The sequence below is a fragment of the Apteryx rowi genome, unplaced genomic scaffold (genome assembly GCF_003343035.1).
Source record: "Apteryx rowi isolate R43461 unplaced genomic scaffold, aptRow1 scaffold_151, whole genome shotgun sequence".
Taxonomy (NCBI): domain Eukaryota; kingdom Metazoa; phylum Chordata; class Aves; order Apterygiformes; family Apterygidae; genus Apteryx; species Apteryx rowi.
The window spans coordinates 1,392,823-1,415,450 of record NW_020447764.1 but is presented as its reverse complement, the minus strand read 5'-3'; the positions used below and the strand labels follow the sequence as shown (position 1 = coordinate 1,415,450).

Sequence of the window (22,628 nt, the reverse complement as noted above, 5' to 3'; positions counted from 1 at the left end):
AGTATGTGCAGGGAAGTTCGGAAGAGAACCCTCATGCCTGGCAATATGGTAAGAGGTTAAGACTAACACTGCAGTAACCTGATCTACCAAAAACAAAACTAAGCAAGAAATTCTCTAATGTTTGTTGAAAACTTAAGGAACCCAGACATGGACATTCTGCTGCCAGAAGGTAGAGTTTAGCATAAATATTTCCTGATTTTAAAGTCTGCTTTAAAAAGAATTAGTGACTGAGTAAATGCATACAGAACCAACCACAATTTCATACAGAAATGTTTTACTAAATTCTGAACAGTTAGAATAATTTATTTAGGATTTATAAATTTACACCGAGAAAAAAAAAAAAAGAGATGAAAACAGCATCAAAAAGTTTTAAAAATTACTTTTCCTATTTCCATTTCTATTCTCCATAGGATACTTCTATTATTCTATCCCAACAGACCAGGCAGCAGTTTATGAAAAACAGCGTTAAGAAATTCTTCTTGAGTTTCTCTCTATTCTTAACGGACTACAGAAAATTCATAAAATTTTACATGAATTGCCCAAGTAAGCCTCCACTGATGCTGGAGTCTCAGAGAAGAAACAAGCTTTTATGTATAAAAACCAAGTTTTTACACACCAACTTTTGAACAGTTCCTGCAATAACCCACAAAACAGGTCTCAGAAGCTTCATTTTTTTCCACAGCCAAATGCCACTGGATGTGCATGATCATGAAAGCTCACGACTACTAAATTTGTACACCTAATCATTGTCTAAATAAGCCACTGACACACCTATTTCAATCACAATGAGAAAATTAAGGCCTCACAACAAAATAGAGGACACAACATTAAGAAAAAAAGTTAGGTAAACATATACCTTTCCCATCCATCTTAGGCTTCTGGATTTTAGTAAGACAAATTGCTAACGTTTCACAGCGACAGCATTCTTTGCAGCACCCTCCCCGGGCCCCAGGGCACCGACAGCCCTGGCTAGCCTCCCCGGGAGCCCCGTGCCCCGAGCAGGGCACCATGCAAACCTGCCCAGCTCTGCCCCGGGGCGCGCAGTCTGGAGTCCCTCAATGGGCCCTGCGCCTGGCCTGCTGCTTTGCCCTGCCTGGCGATCGCTGGCCTGTCGGCAGGGCCTGCTGCAGCCAGCACCCCGCTCTGCTCGGCTGCGCCCTGCCGCTGCAGGCCTGCCGGCCCCTGCTGCATTCAGCTCCCGGCTTGCCTTCCTGTAGGGAGCAGCCCCGCGCTTGCTGCGCCCTGGCGTGCACTGACGTTAAACGTTGTATTCATTTGCTGCCAAGGTTCAAATTCTCCATCCATTCCTCTTTCCTCATAAGCTTCTAAATTGACTTATATTTTCCCACTTTGGTATATGGATAGCAAGGGTAGGATTCACCTTGCTGATTAAGACACCTAAATTTGTCTCCTACTATACTCAATATCCCATCAATGCAGCCAAAGGAACCCTATAGCTGATGACCAGCATCTACATATTTGTTCAGCAAACCACCCTCTAGGTTACCCAGGCTAGAGATCCTCTGAGTTGCACAGGAGCTTCACTGTCTCATGTCCTTGCAGACACCTACATTTAACTGTCTTATCTGCAAACTGAGGACCACAAAGATGAGGAAAGGAACTGAAGCATCTGTCATACATGGAAAGGCTGGAAGAGCTGGGGTTGTTCAGCCTGGAGAAGAGAAGGCTCAGGAGGATCTTATCAATGTGTATAAATACCTCATGGGGGGAGTAAAGAAGACAGAGCCAGACCCTTCTCAGTGGTATCCAGTGACAGGACAAGAGGCAATGGGCACAAATTGAAATGCAGGCAATTACATTTAAACATGACAGCTGTGCAGAAGCTATATATGTGCTCTATCTCCTGTCTCTGCAATTCTGCCTGCCTTGTCACTACAGACTGGCGGGGTGATCGCTGAGCTTTGTCTGGTCCTAATCGCTGTCTCTGGCCCTGACCCTGCCGCACTGCATCCTGGCTCCCCGACAGTGAGGTCGGTGCTGCCGCCTGCCTTGTTACTGCGCTGCTCCCAGCTCACCCTCCTTTGCGCAGCGGCCAGCCCTCACGGCTCCCAGGCACCGAGCTGAGAGGGGTAATTCCGCCATCTCTTGGCTGTGGTTCTGTACACAGACCTACATGCCAGCTTCAAACTACAACTGCTTTATCAGAACTCCGAATATTTACTGAACCTTGCATTTACTGAGCTTTCCTTCTTCACACCATATACATTTTTCTTTACATCTCAACTGACACTGGTGGACATTCTGGGCATTACAGACTATTATATGTAGTAACATTGAATTTAACAGAAATGTAAAGTTCCTGATTTGCAGTGTTAAATATTTTCTAAATAACACATTTTTTAAAAAGGAGAAATACAGTTCATAGAGCAGAACTGGGTAATATTAGACTTTGCTCTCTGCAGGTAGCACTGTTAGAACTACAGAGATTTAGTTATGACAGAGACTGTCAAAGTTCTGATGTGAGAATTACTTGTTTCCTTTTAAGTTTGTATTTCATTCTCTCTACTTTGACATTCAACTTCCTTTTTTGTAGTGTACATTGATTTATTCTTACTAGCAGCACAGGCAAGATTAAAGAAGAATTTCAAAGAGAAAGTTTGTTTCAAAATGATCTGGGGAAAGGACAGCTCTCAAACACACCACCCAGCACTCTTGTGGTGCCAGTTATCAGTAAAACACAACTACTCATTTCTTCAGTGAAACAAAAAGCCATTTCCAGTACATGCTTTAGCTTTTAAAATCCAGGAGGTGTCCCCAGAGCTATCTCTTGGTTAACAAAGAAAGCAGAGTGAAAAATATTGGAATAAGTGGTCAAAACACTACTGAAACCTTATTTACAGATGAAGCTAATCCACTTCAGCACAATACCCTCAGTGAGAACGCAAGTATGCTATAAGCTATGAATTGCACTTCTGGTTCTAAACATGCCAGGTCTGTGAAGTATATTCTTTGCTATCCCCCCCTCCCCCCCCAAAAAAGTGAACAAATATACAATAGTTGAAATATGTCCGCTCCAAGTAGCTAGCAAGCATGGTTAGCATGTAGTAATCCCTGAAGTTACATTTAGGATACAGTTATTTCACAAGTTTCTTGTTCTTACTACTATCAGCTCTCTGCTTTGGTGGAATATTGTTTTGAATTTTCAAATTACTTGCTAGAAATGGTTCTTGGGGAAAAGCCAGAAGAGTTAAACAACACTGAAGTGCTTCTTCCAGAAGTTACATTTTATTAAAATTCCTAAGCAGAAGTGAACTCCCATAAGAATGGGAATAGTTTAGAAATACCGCCAAACCGACAACGGTAAAGAACGAGGTCCAGAAGAATCTTCCGCAAGGAGCTAAGGCAGATTAACACTGAAAAATAGTTTTATAAAATCCCAGGGTTTTATAAAATCTCACTTCAAAAACAAAGAAAGTTATCTTCCACATTCAGTTCAACAAGACTTTCCACCAGTTGCCACTACTTGTGTTTGTGCCCTTTATCTACAGTGTCAGTCCTGTGTTCCCACTGTTTAACTGGCCTAAGTCTTTTAACAGTCCCACAACTGAGAGCCATGTATTCACATTACCAAATTTCTTAAGCAAAAACAAAAATCAAAAGTGTTCTTTAAAGCAAAAAAGCTTAACCCAGACTTAATTACCTGCACAAAGAGAGCAAGTTCTTAATCTGAATTGGCTGAATTTTCAATCTTTTTATCATAGTGTTAAAGATGGAACTATACCTCTCACTTTTTTGAGCGGAAAGCTTTTCTGAACTTCCCTGGTTTTATACAAACGAAGCATCTTAGGCTGCAAGCTAGAAATTCTGATACAAATGAACACTACGTTAGAATTGAGACAGATACACCAGACAGTCTTTTCCAAAAAAACAACACCCCCCCAAAAAAAACAAAACAAACAAACAAACAAAAAAAAACCCCACACAACAAATGTGATCTACTGGGGGACTGACGTCTGAGAAAGTGTACTTCTGAAAAAGTAGCTTTACCAGGGAAGACATCTCAAATCGCTTGTCACTACATTGGCAAAACATTGTTCCAGATGAACCATCCGAAGAAACCCAGCAAATTCTGCTGTTATCAGCAACAAGACAATTAATGGAACGATAAAGGCATTTTCTTTCTCTTGAGAATTCAGAAGATTTACTTTTTCTGATAAGAAAGTATTAGACTCTGGACTGAACAAAGAGTTAATAATCAAGAAACAGATTTTTAGCCTGGCTGTGCTTAAACTTCTAAGGTAGGATTTATTTCATCTAATGTTAGCTTCCTGCCAAGTAAGTATGTACAACCAAACTAGTTTTCTAAGCTCCCATTAGAGTCAGTAGAAATCTAATCAATACAGTTGATGGTGCAATTCTTCTCACTAAATGGAGAATCTACTTAGGAAGAGATGAATCACACCATACACTCCAGTGCCTGCAACGACTTGCTCTGCATTGTCTAGAAAAGCTGACTAGCTTTTATAGGCACCCACTTTGAGTTAGGTGAATCTGATCTGTACTTCAGACAAGCTTCTCTGAGTAAAAGTGTACTGATATAAACTGGCACACCAGCTGAAGAAAATGAGTCTTTACTTACGAAGTTAACATATGTCATCTTTTATCCCAGTATTTCAACTTCCTTCACTGTAAAATTGTAGTACCACAATCTACGAGTCTACCTCTAGGTGACTATATTTTGTTTGAAAATAAATCAACAGGTTATAATGTAAAAAAAAAATCAAGTTCTAACATTTAAATCATAAATACACCTAATACATGTACTTGCTCTTCCTAGTGTATCAAGCCTCTGTCAGTATAAACTGGTGCAGCTCCATTGAAATCAACAGTGTTTAGCTACTTATATCCATGAAAAGTTTAGTTAGTCTGATGGAATAGCAACATTTTGGTCACTTTATTCTTTCTACATAAACAAGAGATAAGAGTGCAGAGTTTCCAATCCTCAACACCTAAATTTTAGCTCTTATATTTCACTGCATCACTAGGAACTAAAGTGACTTGACTCTCAAAATTGTTAATCACCTATTACTCTAATATCCCTGAGAGAAATTCTGAGATCTGGCTCTTCCAAGTATGATGCTGTTTAATTAGCTTTATTGCAAATTTAGTCATTCACAAAAAATATGGCTTTAGGAGACAAATTAATGCTACAGTTAAATTCTAATCAAATAAAAACGTGTGTATCATACAGAAAGTATTATCAAATAAAACAAATGCACTGATAATGGTTACTTCACAAAACACTGTTCTTTTTATAGTCAAGAATATATGAGGCAAAGCAAAACACTAAGCCAGCGTAACAGCAGAAGAAAAATCTTTGTTCTTGATCTCAGAATAGAAAGGTAAAATATATACCTTTTCATGTTTCTTCATAAAGTTGGTCTTCTTAATTTTCCCATGATGCTGTATCAAAAAAGACAAAAGCAAACATGATATGCAAAATATTTTGTTCATTCTATAGCTATGACAGAATCAAAGAAATGTCAAAAAAATGTGTATTACGTATCTTATTGTAGCACGCTATTTTGGTTCTGCTTCTTTCTTACACCTCCATTATTTATCTCTGATCTTAGCAGTAACCCTTCTTACCAGAAACCCTAAAATTACATTTGCCCTACTTCTTGCTTCATTGTGTCCAAGCAGCACAAAACCAAAAAGTCACTGTAATATTTTTTTGTCAAAACACACACAGTTATTTTCTGATCTAATCAGAGACTGCTCAGAGAGACAATAAATTTATTTATTTTTAAATATGAACTTTCCATATGCCTCCACCTTCCTCCCATCCTCCTTCAATCTCATGAAAAGACAGATTCTTCCTCTTTCCAAAAATGTTTAAGTGATGGCCACTTGATTTTTAAAATGCATCCATTTGAATGAATATTTATCTTTTATCTGCTTCATTTTAAGAATTCAGATGGTATGTAAGTTGACAGAACAACAGTCAGGAAGTAAATCAATCCAACACAAAGATATTTAAAGATGCAGGGGTCGAAAGACAAACAGAAATGGGGGAGGGGGCGGAAGAACACCTTTTATAAAGGATCAGCTCTTAATCTCACAGTATATATATAGTAAACTAGATGTCAGAAATGAGATGAAGGATGACATGGGAAAAAAAACAGAATGACACCACAAAAGCCAAAAGTAGGAAATATTTTATTTAAATAAGTAAACCATGTAAAATTAGTGGAAAGGCCCAGATATAATATTCCTTAAACATACCTGAGTGCTATTTAACAAAATATCACCTGAGAATCCTTTCCACAGTCTTGAGAAGTATAACTTATTAGCATGCTCAATGAATCAAGGAAAAACATCTACAGTGATGGAATTCAGTTTTCATTCTAATGTTTTAAATCTTTTACTTGGTATTTGTGGACTTCAGTGCTCAGCCATGTCAAGATCACAGTAACTGGCTTTTTTCAACTGACTTCTGAAGAGTGTAATATTGCATGGAGCTTTCAGTTTCCTTTAAATAATCTGTCAAGCTAAAAAATTTATAGTTCATTCAGTTAATACAAGTCACACACATACTTAGAGACAGAAAAATAATCTCCTTCTCACGACTTTGAAAAGAGTACTGCTGGGATAATAGAGACCAGCTGGAGGGGAAAAGTGATCAGCCCTGAGGTTATATGGCATGATAGTGATGGATCACAACAAACTGTTCATGCATTTTAAAGGTTATACTGGGGTCTCCATATGGTGTATTTTAAGTTACACCAAAGATGTTCCAAAGCAAATGAGCAGGTACACTATTACTGTGCAAGTACAAAGAAATAAATGAAATTCAGACCTAATTTTCAGTTTTTAGTGCTGTTCTCTATTAAACAGACAAAACAGAGACTTTACATATAATGCTGTTCTATTTTGTTTAAAACTACCTTTTAAAAACTACTTCCTATTTTTCACTTAATTTGTCACAAAGTTTTTGAGTTTTCACATAACATCACTGTAGATTATTACTTCATTGATCTATGTTAGCATTTCAGGCTGTTACAGACTGTAACTCTATGCTAAGTTGTAAGGTAACCTAACACCTATACCAGCAGTGCAGATTAGTAGCTCAAAGACCATTCTTTTGTTTACCTCCCTTTTGCTGTCTGGAAACCCTTAGTTAATCACTCAAAAGAAAAAAAAAATCTCTAAAAAAAAATCTCTACTTTGAATCTCATTACAACCCTGACAAAAGTAAATTATATTTTTACAGCCCACATGACTCATACAAACATTCAACTTGAAGGTTTATCCAAAAGTGTTGGTCTTGTTGGGCTTTGAGAAACAGCTATTTTTGAACTTTGCCACAGCACCCAACTGAAGTGCTAATTGCTCTCAAATGATCCCCCTGGCAGGAATAATAACTTCTCCTGCTTTACCAATTCTTGGGAAAATATTTAATTTTATTGATTGAAATGCCTACACAGGCCCTGCTCCAAACACTCTAGAAGTTCATGTTGCAATCATTTCTAAAGGTTTTTGTAAGGCTCACAGGCAAGAGGTGAAAACTAACTTTAGAGATACTGCAATAAAGTAGATAGAAAAAAAAGAAAATTGAGAAGGTTGTTCAGTGAACACAAGCCAAAAGATGTGGCAGTTTTTGGTAACATGCTTTACTGACTTGATTCTTGTATGTTTTCCTGTTTCTTTGAGTTCCAAGATTGATTTTGTTCAGATTTTTCCTTATTGTTTTTTCAGCAAGTAAAACTCTTAAAAAGAAATTGCTTTTGCCAAGTGAAAAAACAAAGGATGTCTATAAAGAGAACTTGTCAATCTGCACTTACTACAAGTAATCCTCTGATCTTCTAAAGAAAGGACTAGAGAGAAAGGCTCACTGTAGGATCATAGCAGAAACATGAAATTCACACTTAAAACTAATAATGTACTAGTATACCCTTACCGGGAACTGCAGTAAACTTCTCAAAACATGTATTAAACAACTTTTTCTTCAAGAGGGAACTTTTTCAAAAAGCATATTCTTAAAAACCTCTCACCTCTTCTTGTTCTTATTTTTTTCCAATTGTTCACTCTCATCTGCCATGAATACCGTATATTTACACACATACACACACATCTTAATACACTCTGTAATAACGTAAAATACCTTGAAGTTGGTAAAATGAATAGAAAACATAACTGCCCAATCACTTTTCTGAGATCTGTCTTCCTACTTCGTGCCTGTATTTTGACAAATTAAGACCTCAAAAACAATGCATTGAGGCAGACTTGCAGGTGCATACAGATCCTTGGTAAGGTCTGGGAGACAGACTAAGAACAGCACCATAGCACTTATTTGCAGCATGACCAAGATGCAGTTGAAAGGCGGAAAAAAAAACAAAAAACTGTACACATCTAGAACTTACAGAAAAAGAGGCTCGGTCCACAGTCTGATACAGAGAATGAGTACACTAATCCTAAAACATGATTATCTTCACTTCAGCATAAAAAGTGCCTGCTAATGGAACCACATCTTCTGCAAAATGCAATTGTTTCAAAAGCTTAAAGCTGTATAAATAAGTTAACAAAGTGCTATGTCATTTTACTTCATTAAAGGTGAACTCAGTGAAATAAACTGTAGTGTTCTGCATCTTCCTCTGAAATCTAAATGTGGCTTACACCCAAGGACGCTGCAGACACTTGACTAAAATCTTCAGGAAAGAGCCATATCACCTCACAAATGCAAGGCACAGTCCTTGTGTTATATCAGTATTATGTGTGGTTTGGTCTGAAGAGCAAGTAGGTTTTATTAAACATTAATAATGACTAACTGATCATTACCAATCATAATATGTGATCCACAGACAAACTTATGATCAAATCAAATGAACTACACACAAAATAGATTTCAAAATGAACTGTTAAGAGTTTTAAACTGGGAAAAGTAGTATGCAGGAATCCAGCATTAGCACTAAGAAAAAAAAAAAAGCCATTACCTTAAGAAAGAACCTCTTATCTGTCCTAACAGGATTGTAGGAGGCAAGGTAAGCAGCTATCAGTAGGAATTTGGAGTAGTAAGGAAGTTCCACATGTGCATGTGCAGAAAGTCCTATAAAATAAACAGTTTATGAGTTCTGAAACCCACTCTAAACCTCCACAGAGTTCAAAATTAGACTACTCTGCATTCTGTTTCACTACTACAGCCTATACGTTTTTTTCCTTCCCTCCTGCTGTATTCCTGTAAATCACATATGGCTACTTACTACAATCCTGTTATCACAGAAATAAAATCAGTAAAGGGGCAAGGAATGATGGCATGTAGCTGTGACTCTTCAATTAAAATAAAATTAGTGCTCTAAATTCCTTCTGGACTTTTCTCAGAAGCTGTATTTAATTATCAGTGATTCATAAATCACTAAGCTGTGATCGCCCTAAATAATATTTGCACCACTTACATTTAAGGTAATTTGGACAGCAAACAGCTTAGATCAAGAAATATATTTAAATACCACTGCAAAGCTTTTCTCCAAGACCTGACATTCAGGCTGCTCTAGACTGTGCCAGACAGTTCAACATATGAACCAGGCTACCACAGAGGAGAAAGAACCACTGCTGGAATATTTCTGGGCAGCAGTTCAGCATCTCACCATTTTTTAAAGACTCTTATTTCCTACAGAAATGTTTTCAAAACGTTAAACTCAATCCAGTTAATCTCATCTGCCAAATGTATAGTCCATAATTATTAAATTGTCACATACTACAAGCATACAAGAAGTACAGCCTACTGAGTATCTTCCTTCCTCTTTTCACTTCTACTCTGTAATTTTTCTTTTTACATTTGACCTATTCTGATCACTGTAGTTGCTTCTTTTGCGCAACTTATGCGTAAGATTAGGATGATCAAGCCACCTTATTTCATCAGTCGTGTTAACTAGGGAGACCCCAAAGGGGGTCTCTTTCGTGACTTCTCTTACAAGTTTTTACTTGAATTGTTTCTTGTTCTGTGAAGCAGCAGCACTTTTATGCTTTAATTCACAAACATCAGCAAATAAAGATCAAGGTATTAAACATTTAAAAGTAAAATTAGACTCAGAGCCCCTAGTGTGACGAGAAGCATCCTAGATGATAGTTACCGATAATTTCCTTTCAGGTAGTCACAAAAGAACAGCAGCTTTAGCTTTCATTTACAAACAAGAGGATGTTTGGTACTGCATGTTAATTACAAAATGAAATACCAAATTAAAGAAATTCTTACCTATGGACAATTTAGCTTAGTACAGAAACGTTTGTGCTTCTCCTCCATTTTTTTGATCTGCTAATATTAGCATTATGCACTGAATGATTGGCTTAATTACATCTACAGTACAATTTATTACAACTGCTTTTTAAGCATAATATTATTGTGAAATGCTAACAAGATAATTTTTCCTACTGCATATACCTAAAAATCCTGGAAAACATATTTTGAATAAAATATCTCTTTTGGGAGCTGTCAGCTGCAGAAGTATTTCATGGCTGTCTGGGTAGGGAGGGAGAGAATTTAATAAGAACATTTTGAATCAAACTCCTTTGGTCAACAGTGTAGAAGAAACACCGATTATAAAGCAAATATAGGATGCACACTCCAATGACTACAATTATCTTAACAGAGAGTTTTAAAAGGTGGCTATTTTATCTACTATCTAACGAAGAAATTATTTGTCATGATAGATAATATGGAAAAAGTGTCCCCAAATTAAAACCTGATCAACGAGCCATAATTGATCAACATCACCAAGAAAATATTTCAGTAATCCTTCCTAAATTGTAAATAAATGCTAAAAGAGACAGCCCTGTGTAAAGTGTAAAATCCACAAAGCTGCACTGCTTCAAGGAAGGCATAGAGAGAGAATTCTTGCAGTTCAGACATCTCCTTTCACCAACAAACAAGGACATATGACACCTATTCTGTTTAGGAACGTGCTAAGCCAGCACACTGCGTCAGGTGTAATACTGCCTTCCCCACGCTCACACAGCTCTAAACATTCCTCACCCATTGTTACACGAGAATATTGACTTTATGGAAACCTGATTTTGCCCACATCTGACTGCAGGAGACAACTCCCAGGAAATATGCTAAGGGAAAAGATGGTAGAAGTCCTTCGGAGAAGGCCTTCTCAAAAAATCTAATTTCCCTAGATTGAAATTGAATGCTAATAAGCAGTCTAGTTCATATTAATTTCATTCACATATTATCAGGTAACAGCAACCAAATCAATCTGAAAAGTACATATTTTACATTACAGGCCCATACTGAGTTACTGTATCTGATACCTTTCAATTGCCCAGGTTCTCCATCATCACGCTGTAAGCGTTCCCACTGTGAGCTAAAGGACAGATAATGCAAGTATTTATATGAAGTATACGCTATTCCGAGGTAACACTCTCTTTTAGTGAGAACTACCCATTTAGTATCTGTTTATTTTAACTTCATGACACAGTGTACAATGCAGATATTAAGGTAATAATTAAAAATATTAAGTCATGCATATAAAGTCTGCACTTTCTTGACACGTAAGCATATATGAAAAAATACAGAAAATACTTTTATTTATATGTCTTAATATTGAGTATAAACTCATTATCAAATAGCAATTTCTTTCCATCCAACCCTCACCAGTAAGCAAATATCAATAGTATATTAAGTTGTGAGAACAATGCAGAATTAGATAAAAAGTAAAGACACTGATAGCTTTGTAGTTTTGCTGGCCTAATAACTGTGTTTATCCTACTGAGAACAATATTATAATTATGTCATAATATAATTTTGAAGTCTAGGTAAAAAAACAAAGCAATACTCACTCTTCACTGAAAACCTCTGGATACATCAAAATAAACATTTTGTCAGTGGAAACAAACAACTGCAAATAGTTTGGTGCTTCCCTAAACAGCTGCAAAAATTGCACTTTGAAGCTTCCAACAACATCGTTAGAAACGTCATGATTTTATTTCACCCATTCATATAGCACTCGGGGGGGGGGGCAGGGAAAACACCTTTATGAAGATCTTCATGCACAGTGTCTCCGCTAAAACCCTGTCTCTGACTTATTTTTCATGTATTACATTTTTATCAGCCTTGACCCATAAAACTTATGAAAACAGTTTAGTAAGAGCTGATGCAGCTCTAATGAATGAGCAACCGAATTATCAATGAACAAAGTTTTTATCCAATGTCTTTCTTACAAGTAGAAAAAAAGTTTCATTTTCATCTCAGTTTCAGCAGCAGAAGAGCTGGTAATAAAGGTCTACTGCCATATTTTACAACTTGAAGAAAACTCCAAAGTGATTATAGTTATGTGGCTAGAAAAATTGATACCGTTGTTTTAATTCCTCAAGCATTTACAAATACATAGACATAAATCCTACAATTATTATGCAGAAAGCTCAAATTTATAATCACAGAAAACACCAAAGAGGGAAAACTAGTTATTTTGAAACAATTCATAAGTTGTTTTATAACATATTACACCCAAAATAGAGGAGGCAATTATAGAATATAAACACTTAGGAAAATCCTGAGTAGACTGTGTAATGATGATCAATACTTACTATAAATATACGCTTAAAGCAAATAGAGTAACACCTCATTATACAGTGAAGGCTAACTCACTGGGAGGGAAATCAATTGTCTTTTTGAAAGAATAATCACTTTTCCAAGAAATTTAGCAAAGACTTTTACTACACTCCTGGCTTCGGTTACCAGAATATTCTATAGCCTAAATGACATTCGAAGGGAAGAAATCATCATGTTTGTATCAAGATAGAGAAACTGAACACTAATGGATTATCTCTACTTACATGGTGTAACATCAGAATCACAAATCTTAAAAATGGAAAAGAAATTAAGCCTGAGTCTGTTATTACCATTAAAAAATAAATAGTACAATTCTTTTTCTAGCACTCGGGCAAGATAATAAATAAAGAATCTAAAACTATACCAATAAGAAACTCAACCCATTAGCAATGTACCAACTTTTAATGCTGTCAAAAATGATAATTCCATATAAGGAAAATTTTGGCCATGAACAATTAAACAAGGGTCAGATAAAGCACAGGAAATGTATAAACCCAGCCCTAGTATCAAAGCTAAGGAACACAGATGTTCAATGTGTGTAATGTCTTACAGAATTTGGAGGCTGGCATGCATCTCTGGTACAGTGGAGGATCTGCTGAGTCAACTTTGTGTGTTTTCACCATACATTTTGATGTTGGATTCCCACACTTAAGTTCCACACATGACAAAACTTATCTGTCTGCATGACCATTACTGAAGAAAAGACCACAACCTTCTTTTGCTGCTTTACTTATTAAATAACTTTATATGTCTCAAACATAGCTTTGCTTAAAAATTTCCTTCCTAAGGAACCCTATTTGTACCATTATATGGCAAGAAAGAAACGCATGTTTAAAGAGCAAAAAATATTCTGTCTAGCAAAAAAGAAACAGTACCCATGAAACTTGCTTGAGATTTTAAGTAAATGTTTAAGGAGGAAGCTTGCTAAAGTTAAAAAAAAAAAAAAAAAGGGGTGGGGGGAGGGAGGATGAGGAGGGGATGATTACCTGGATATTTCCCGGAGATAAACAGTCTGCATTGCCTTCTTCAAATGAGGTTCAATATTTTTCCAGAGTTTGCGGGTGTCACGTTCATTTGCTGCACCAAGTCAGAATCAATTCTGTTAAATGTTTAATTTATGGAACACTAAAACTCTAACTCCAACACCTGAACAATCACAGGCAAGAAATAATCAGCTCAACACCCTGACTCCAAAATGTTGTGTTACAGTGATGCACCACCATCATCCACTGGCATGCACACACTACCACGCAAGGATGTTTCTCCGTGGCTACTCTGAGGCATTCTAGCACAGCTTAGCAAAACCTCTGCCCATTTTCTCTTCTTAGCCTAGACAGAAAAATGCCTTACTTTGCTACTTCACAGAAGCACCAGTGGTTGAATGAGGAGAAAATTTTACAAGGGAGAAGCAAGTTTTCACAGTATTTCCTTTTTATTTCCATAAAACACTGTCAACAAAGGTATTCATCTGCTTTTGCTGCAAATGCTGCCTGTTGGGTGCAACTGGCATAAGCTATGCTGTTGTGACCAGAGAAATGAACACCATGAGGATCAAAGCAAAGTCCTCCACAAAACCGAGGGGAGGGCACCAGCACTCTTATACCACCTGCTCAAATTAAGGACAGATACTTACCTTCTCCTCTGACCACTGGCTCACAGTATTTAGAAAAATTGAGCGCTGCCTACACAAAGTAAAAAAGGCAACATATTAAAAAGGTACTCTACATTTGATCTAGCTACAGAAAATAACACACAGCACAACTCTTCGATTTGTAAAACCAATGAATTATTTTTCAGTAAATAATTATATTGCTTTGCTTCCAAACATTATACTGTGAAACATCACATCATTTCTATGGATGCAAATCAAACAGAAGTAATCTATCATTAGATTACTTGGCTTTGGTCTCAGGAAAATTTGTTTACTGTACTCAAAGGTTGTCATTTTTAAAAAATTAGCATAATAATTAAACATCATGAATGGAATAAACATTTTCAGCAATTTTTTTTACTCCCTTCATCCATTTTCAGACAAACTTTCCATTACAGAAGCAGTTCAGTGTGTTCAAAAGTAAGCAACACATAATTACACACACAAACAGAAATGATAAAAAAAAAAACAAACTACTAACACATTCCACATTCAAACAAACTCCTGTTGTCTCAGATAAAACTGTGGAATTTTTGGTGAGGTTACAATTCTAATTCAGATTTTTTTCGAAAATGAATAAAACAACACAGCCAATAATACATAGAACTGTAAAATAACAATCTGCACTGTTTACTCTCCTTTTGTCCAGTCTACTACACCTTATAATTCTCTGTGCTAGTACCCAGCACTTAAGGCAGTAACTTCCACATATAAATTTAATATAATTTCAAAATGTATTAGAATAATAATGCACAATAACATAAACATTTGGAGTTTATAGTAGGCACTACAGAGTTGTTCAGAACTTACAGATAATTGTATTTGTATTTTATATATACCTTATATAGAAAAGGCTTCTCATGCGCAAAAAGAATTTAGGGTCCAATTATCTAAATTTTTTCATATGTTAGTATTTCCCAAACACACAATTAGTGTACCTAAAGCAGCTGAAATTATTTTGATAAGCAGAGCAACTCAAGTACATGTCTGCAAGGACTGGGTCCCTACTTACTATTTCTCTCTCCATCAGATTTGAGCAATCCCATTTAAATATAAAGCTTGTGCAGTTAACAGATAAGTTAAGCTGAAGTTCAGGTATGCTCTGGAAATGCAGGCAGAACATTTAGACTGTCTCACCGGTACTAATTTGTTCAAATGCTGGGGGAAGAACTTTATGACTACCTCTTTCCTTTCTTCGATCTATCAGCCGTTGTTTTGGAGACAGTACAGACAGCATTGCTACAAAAACCTTTAACCCCAAAGATCTGATTTAAAGCATCAGGAAGATTCAGAAATTAACAGAAATAAATAAAATGTTCCTGGGCAGATGGAAAGGAGAGTATTGCCAATATACACAGTATGATGATATTTTGTAAATGCAAATCTGAAATGAAGTCTTGGGCATATCCCAATGCACAGAACTTAAAAGTGACCTCAACATTATATAAAGACCCTACTTTTTGAATCAGTCTTTTATATATAAGCTGTAACACTCACTGTGAATTACTTGCATGTTTTATGTTGTTACTGCTAAGAACTAAAAGCCAAACTTAAGTTCAACATTAGTTATTCACAAATACTATCAATTCTCCCATTTAATCATAGTTCAATACAAGCATTTCCAAGAATTGCATAGAATTGCAAAATACTCTCAAGAGAGCAAGAGGCAGCCCTATCACTTTTCATAGATTCAAAGCTACACCTACAGGGGTCAGATTACAACATTCATAGAAGGGGAAAAAGATAAAGATCCTGTAAACAAAACAGTAGTGCATACAGATAATGCTTAAAACAATGAAGTTGACATATAAGTGAAATAAATGTTCATTTAATAGAAAATCTGTATCTAACAGAACAGTGATCCCGCCCTCATTCCTTTCACGCTTATCTTGGATTCGATGAAGAAAACATTAACACAATTAAAACTTTTCATATTTAAATATTCATTTATCATTCCTTTAGTTTAGTGCACTAGCCATAAGCCACTGATCCCTTCAAACTTTTAAAATTATAGCAAGTTCTCTCTTCAAGACAAAGTTCCTTGTACATAGTAAGTACATTTATTTAAATACTAATCCGATGAGCTAATAATTGGTATTGTTATTCAACTTTTCTTAGGCAAAGATCACCATCAGGTAAAAATAATTAGACTTTTTTTACCATTAGTTTGTTTGGCATTATATTCTTCAATTGAATTATGTGGGGGTTTTTTCAAAAAATATTCAATGTATTTTTGTTTCCTCACACATGACCATATTGTAGGAACATCTGCCTTACCTATTTTATTCTTAATTCCAACAGAAAGACCATGAAAGTGTTTCTGTGAGTCCTCACATCTCTAGATCTTTGAATCAAATTAACATACCATGTTTCTTTAAAACTGTGCAACAGATCTGATTTGCAGCAGCTTGGGTACTTAAGTCCTCTATAGGTTGCACATCAAGGCAAAAATTTTACACAAATAATATAGAAAAATGTTTCAAATCTTAAATTAAATTTCCTGTAAAATTTAAAGTTTAAAGAATGTTGGGTAAAATGACAAGTTAAATGTGATAAACATAGGGAACAGAAGAAGTGTTCAGACATGCAATGGTTATCAGAGACCACTTAATTGAAGTTATTCCTTCACATGCTGAAAGTGACCATTCTGGCATTGCACTGAACAGTCCAGGAAACGATTACAACAGAAGTCTATTTGGGGATTACAGAAGTCCAGGCTAGCAAGAAGGTAGCATCAAGAGCAAATTCACATAATACCTAACCACATCTAAAAAAGAATTTGGAAAAACAGAGAAGCACAGTGAATCCTACCATTGTTTTCAAGAGTAAAATGGTAACTTGTGCTTCCTATGACTGAATTGCAAACAAAATATCGTTAACCAAGTCCGTAATGGAGTTGTTATTTAAAAACAACTGCAGCAAAACTTCTACTGTATTTATCAGTAGAATATCAGTAGGCATTAAGCTTTTCTCAGACATACCTCCTTACCCCAGTAAGTAAAAATATGAAGCCTGGTCCTTGCAGTCACCCTCAGCTCAAGCCATTTCACAAAATTGGAAAACCCCCAACAGAAGTTCTAGGCTGGGAGAACCATATGCAGGCTGAGATGTCATCAGCACAGCGTTTGTTGCCTCTGACTGCAACAGCACCCTCAGCACAGGACACCAGAACAACTGCAACCTTTGTTTTGAATTTTCAGGGAAACTGTACTTTGATCCAACACAAATTCTCTTTGTCCATATTCAACAACAAATCTAGGTTTTTCAGAGTTTTATATTTGGAGAAAAAAAAAAACAGAAAAAAATTTAAAAAAACCCTAAAGGAACTCTTCTCACCAGATGCTGAAGTTCTTTGAGGTCCCTGCAGACCATGTAGAAGACACCAAGCAGAATATTAATGTATGCAGCATAGAAATCTGCAGAATATTCTGGAGGATGATTGTGAGACAGGATCTTCTGCAGGTGCCCTGTTTAGATATAATTAAGTTTTGCTTATTTATAGCTAAATTAATAAACTGACTGAATTTTACAAGTTAAATGAAAAACAAACTATAATCCTCACCGAAAACAAACAAATCCCAAAACTCCCTTAAAAGAACCAACAGATATAATGGAACCAAAATGTTACTTTGGGATGTTATGGCAAGAAGGAAGTTTTTAAGAGTTTGCATGAACACAGACTTATGTTCCAGCAGCTATTGTACATTTCAGATTCTGTAAAAGGCACAGTGGTTAATATGAGAAAGCATTTGAACTGCGTTTGACAGAGTGTAAATATTATTCAATCCCCTAAAAGATTAAAAAATTAGATTACCTATGCTGTAATCTGGAAAATATAAGGTGAATGGCTCAAAGCATCCAGTACTCGGACGGAATAGTTCCCATACTATTTCACTGAGCAAGACAACTGTCACATTTCTGTCAGTCTATAAAGAGAAAGGGAAAAAAAATAAAGGGGGGGGGGAAAGAGAGGTGTTAAAATACTGATGAGAAGAAAGATTACTGTGATTTAAAAAAAATAAAAAATCATCAAATTTAGATTTTAATACAAATTATTAGCATAGTAATAAGGCTTCATCTGGCCTAATCAAGAAGCTCATACATTTGCAATTTTCATAATTATCTGAAGTTTTTCTGCATCTCTTGCCATTTCATTGACATTTAAATTACTTGGGGTGATAAGGCTCTGCTACTAGACAATACCAAGTGGCTTCCATCCTTGCACCCAAAATTAAGACAGCATTTTGCTTTGGTAATTAAATCCAAATTTGCAGGAGAGCACTCGGCAGGAGTTAAAAAGTCAATGAAAACTCAGCGTGTTCTGAAACAAAACTACCTACTACTTTATTTTAGAGGTCAGCTGGGCTTCAAAAAAAACCACAAACCAAAAATACTGACAACAATATTAACTGTGTACTTTTACAAACTGTTTTGCTATTTACCTACAGTGGCTATGCATAACAACATATTCGTTTTTAAAAAGCTATTAACAACAACATACTGGCTCTGAGTTTGTTGATTGGTCATTAGATAACAAAACATTTTCCATATGGAAATAATCCTTATTTTGGACACCCTTCAATAGATGAGCTTTTTTAAGATGAAACTAACTAACCTGGGAAGCTGATGCTTCATTCTTCCTTTCTGCAAGGTTTTTGCAAGTGTACTAAAAATTCAGCATAAAAAAAAGATGCTTTAAAATGTGGTTCTTTAAGAAAGAAATTTCAGAACTACTGAAGCAACTCATAACAAAAAAAAAAGTAACCCGATGTAACCAGTTTTTCAAAATACCAAAGTAATACAAAATTTTAAAATTCAAGGCAAAAATAAAAAGTGTAACACAAACTCAAAAGAATGAGCTAGAAAAAAAAAAGTAACTGCTTTAATTGCAACATATATATAAAAACAAACAGCCATGAATTTTCACAAGGTAAATGTGCCACTTAGGAGATAAATTTTCTTCTCAGTGAGTGTGAACAGCAGATTTTAGAAAACTGCCTTTCTTTCCTTGCTCCATATCACACAGCTCCTATGTAGGTTTGAGCAAGTTCTGAGAATGCCAAAGTCTATAGTTTAAATTTCTAGACAGTTTCTACAGAAAATGCCAGAAAAGGTTCTCTTAAAACATTTACCGATGTATGACAATATTTCTAATATGAGGTGTGAACCACCTCAATAGGAAAAAAAGGAAAAAAATATTATTTCTCTTTCTGTGAAATTCAGAAAAAAAAAATCTAAAAATCTTCTTTTATCTAGTCTGGTCACTTCTTCTCAAAATGGCACCACCCATAGTCTTTACTGGTTTTCTTACTCTGTTTTTACATAACTTCATTTTGTCAGGAGAACATTTTTCTGGAGATTCTTTTCAATCGTGTCCCTACCCCAGGCTTCCTAGAATTTTAGCTGAGAAAACTACTAAGGTGTATTCAGTTCAATTCCCGACAGATCTTCCAATATGAACGTCCTAACTACTTCCTAACATAGTCCTCACAGAAACCAAGTGTCCTACGACCCTTTTTCACAGATGATCCCCCAGTTCAATGCAATCTTCCACCAGTAATGAAGTTTTCCCTTCTGAGCATGAAAAAAGTGATGCAGTAAATTTGCCTCTACAACCTCCATTTCTCTGCAACTTCACCTGTGCAGCAGTTTACGACACTTCAGTCCAGAATCCACATCTTATGTGCCTGGACTCAGTAGTTTAGAAAGCAGACTAACTTATTTAGAAGCAAATTTTGAACTTGAGGGTGCTTTAGGATATTTAAGTCTTAGCCTATGCTTGTTTGGTCCCTAAACAGCAATCATAGCCTTAAGCTTTCTGCCTTTAGTCTCTGTCAGATAGTCGCTTCTGGTTCAGAGGTACCAACCTCCAGAACATGGGCAGTACAGATAACAAGGGCCAGAAAATGCATCACTTGCCAGGATTAAAAACACAGCTGTGAATCAGTCTTCATTCAGTAAATTGTGAAATCAGTGAAACTAATGGTGAAACCGATGTCACCAGAAAACTAAGAGTACCGCTCAGAAGTCTTGAGCTAACAAGTATAATTTCCTCTATTTAGATGTTTGGATATTTCAAAGTACCACCATCTCCTGGTTTTGTTTTCAGTCCACTTTCAAAGAATGCACCCTGTTTTCTTTTTCTAAAGCATACTTGGAAAGGCATAGTTGAGACTCCAAAATGAGGAGAAAAAAATAGTGTTTTACTCCAATTTGGAAACATACTGTATTGCAACCACAATATAAGTACGAAAACTGTCTGCCATCATAACGCGCATTCTCAGCTCTCAAGCTGTGCAGGTCCAGCCACAACCAAATAGCTGGTGGTGCACTGACTGTCAGGAAGGCCATCACACAGCGTTCTGAAGTTTCACATGGGAGAAACTGGAGGAAAACAGATGTCTCCTGAATTGCAAATTCATGCTACCAGCGCTGAACTCATTGAATTTGGACTGAGCTCTCTGAATCAGCAGCTGACTCAGAAGTGGACTTCAGACTCCCACACAAACATTTGACAGACTCTAAAAAGGTTTTTTTTTTTTTTTTTTGATGCCAAGCCAAGACCTATCTTTGAGGAGTTTTTGGCAATTATTATAAAATTTTAATGAAGAGCAGAAAAATTTCATATTCCTCTTAAAATCAAAAATATTCTATAAAATACAGCTATGTATCTGAAACACCCTCAAAAGAATCTAGGGAAGAGCAGACATTGTGAAACTAGATTATCATTAAATGGAATTTGTTTAAAATTGAGAGAGTATTAGAACCACCTGCCAATGTTTAAATTCTGGTTTGGTTTCTGGTTTAGACCACTCTCCTGAAAAGTTGATCATTTGGTAAAAAAAGAGAGGGGGAAAAAAAAAAAAAAGACATTTTGCAACTTTTCTCCCCTAAAGAATTACTTTTCACGACCAGTGAGCCTAGATGGACAGATACAGTATTATGTTAAGTTACTTTTAATGTGTAGGAAACATACTTTAATTTTTTTCAGGTACTTACCAATTCCTGAAGCCTAAGAAATGCTGGCAGGATGTTTGCCTCCATTTCCCTTAGCTGCTCTGCTCTATCCAGTACCTTTTAGCAAAAAAAAAACAAAAAACAAAAACAAAACAAAAAACCCACCTCATTATATAGACAACGTTAATCTGCATTCTCATGTGCACTTTATGACTGCTAGAGCAGTAAGAGAGCTGTGAGAGGGCCACCTTTTTCCACTATGAAATTATTTTTCAGAAATAAATATGAGCTGCTACTTAATATTTTCCATTTTCCCAGCTGTTATCTAGGATTCATAAAGTTGAAATTTGTTTTGGGAGAAACTTTTCTTGCCACAGTGTGCAGCCTAGAACTTTAGAAAATTCTTTGTATTTTATGCAAACCCTGTGTAGTAGTAACAGATATGCAGCATACCTACGGTTTAAACAGGAACCACTTTTTCTAAACAATGAGCCTACAGGAAAAAAAGGAAGCATTGCTCAACTGAAAACACTAATGGTTATCCTTCAGCAAAAAATTCTTATTGCCAGTACACTTCAAATCTTGAGGGGAACGAAAAAAGAGAATAAAAACACATTTCTTTTATGTTTTATTTACCACTCAATATAAAATTGAGTTTTGAAACTCATTACTTCTTTTGGATTATTGCTGTTGAAAGAGATGCTATAGGTCCCCAGGAAATTATATTTAATATTTCAATGTGGGGAGGAAGTATAAAGACATCTATCATTTCTGTTGCCCATGCTAAGAAAAAGAATCTTATGTGGACAACCAACAAATATTTTATAAAAAGGGTATTTCAAAATCATACAGTACAGAAAGAAATGTGATACATTAGTATCTCTGTAATCACAGCTCACACTTCTTGGGACTTCCTTTCATAATACAATAAAAAAGGTATGGTTTTATATTAATATTTGTATTTGATTCATACGATAACTGACTTCATAGATGAAGATAACTTTAAGTTACTGACCAGCTTTAATCAAAATTTATTGCAAATACAGTTTACATATTTTTACTAATAAAATACTGGTTATTAGACGCAGTAATATTCAACTACTGAACATCAAGTTTTAAGTTCTTAAGCGGATCTTATTTCTCAGTTAAGTGGGAAACAAAATAGAGTGTATAGCAGACTGTGATGCTGGCTGGTGGAATATTGCAAGCAGTTGACAGAAACAGTCTACTGAATGGCCTATACACGCACACCTGCCTTATTCTTCAGTTTTACTAAAGATTTGTTATGCTTTAGTTGTTTTAAAAAGCTTTATATTTTACAACTGAACTGCTAAGTTACATTAAAAACAGCAGCATGCTACTTACGTAAAGTGCTAAATAGCCTAAATGTAAGAATGAATCCAAACTGCATCTGCTCCATTTTATCAGGTAGTTAGAATGAATAAATTC

At 35.9% G+C, this 22,628-nt stretch overlaps 1 protein-coding gene across 12 annotated transcripts in view; it reads right to left on the bottom strand.

The window, feature by feature from the left end:
• The window catches only part of ORC5 (origin recognition complex subunit 5), a 77,761-nt gene that overhangs the window by 42,762 nt on the left and 12,371 nt on the right, over positions 1–22,628 (bottom strand). For all 12 annotated transcript variants that reach the window (XR_003252369.1, XM_026059001.1, XM_026058996.1 and 9 more), the window contains exons 5-12: positions 21,222–21,296; positions 18,037–18,148; positions 17,559–17,689; positions 14,205–14,253; positions 13,558–13,648; positions 11,272–11,324; positions 8,955–9,067; positions 5,377–5,424 (exon numbers count right to left, since the gene is read on the bottom strand). Coding sequence is in view for 11 of the 12 variants with exons in the window: in XM_026059001.1 (XP_025914786.1) it covers positions 5,377–5,424; positions 8,955–9,067; positions 11,272–11,324; positions 13,558–13,648; positions 14,205–14,253; positions 17,559–17,689; positions 18,037–18,148; positions 21,222–21,296 (672 nt within the window). In the remaining variant the exon portion in view is untranslated. The remainder of the gene's footprint in view (positions 1–5,376; positions 5,425–8,954; positions 9,068–11,271; positions 11,325–13,557; positions 13,649–14,204; positions 14,254–17,558; positions 17,690–18,036; positions 18,149–21,221; positions 21,297–22,628) is intronic.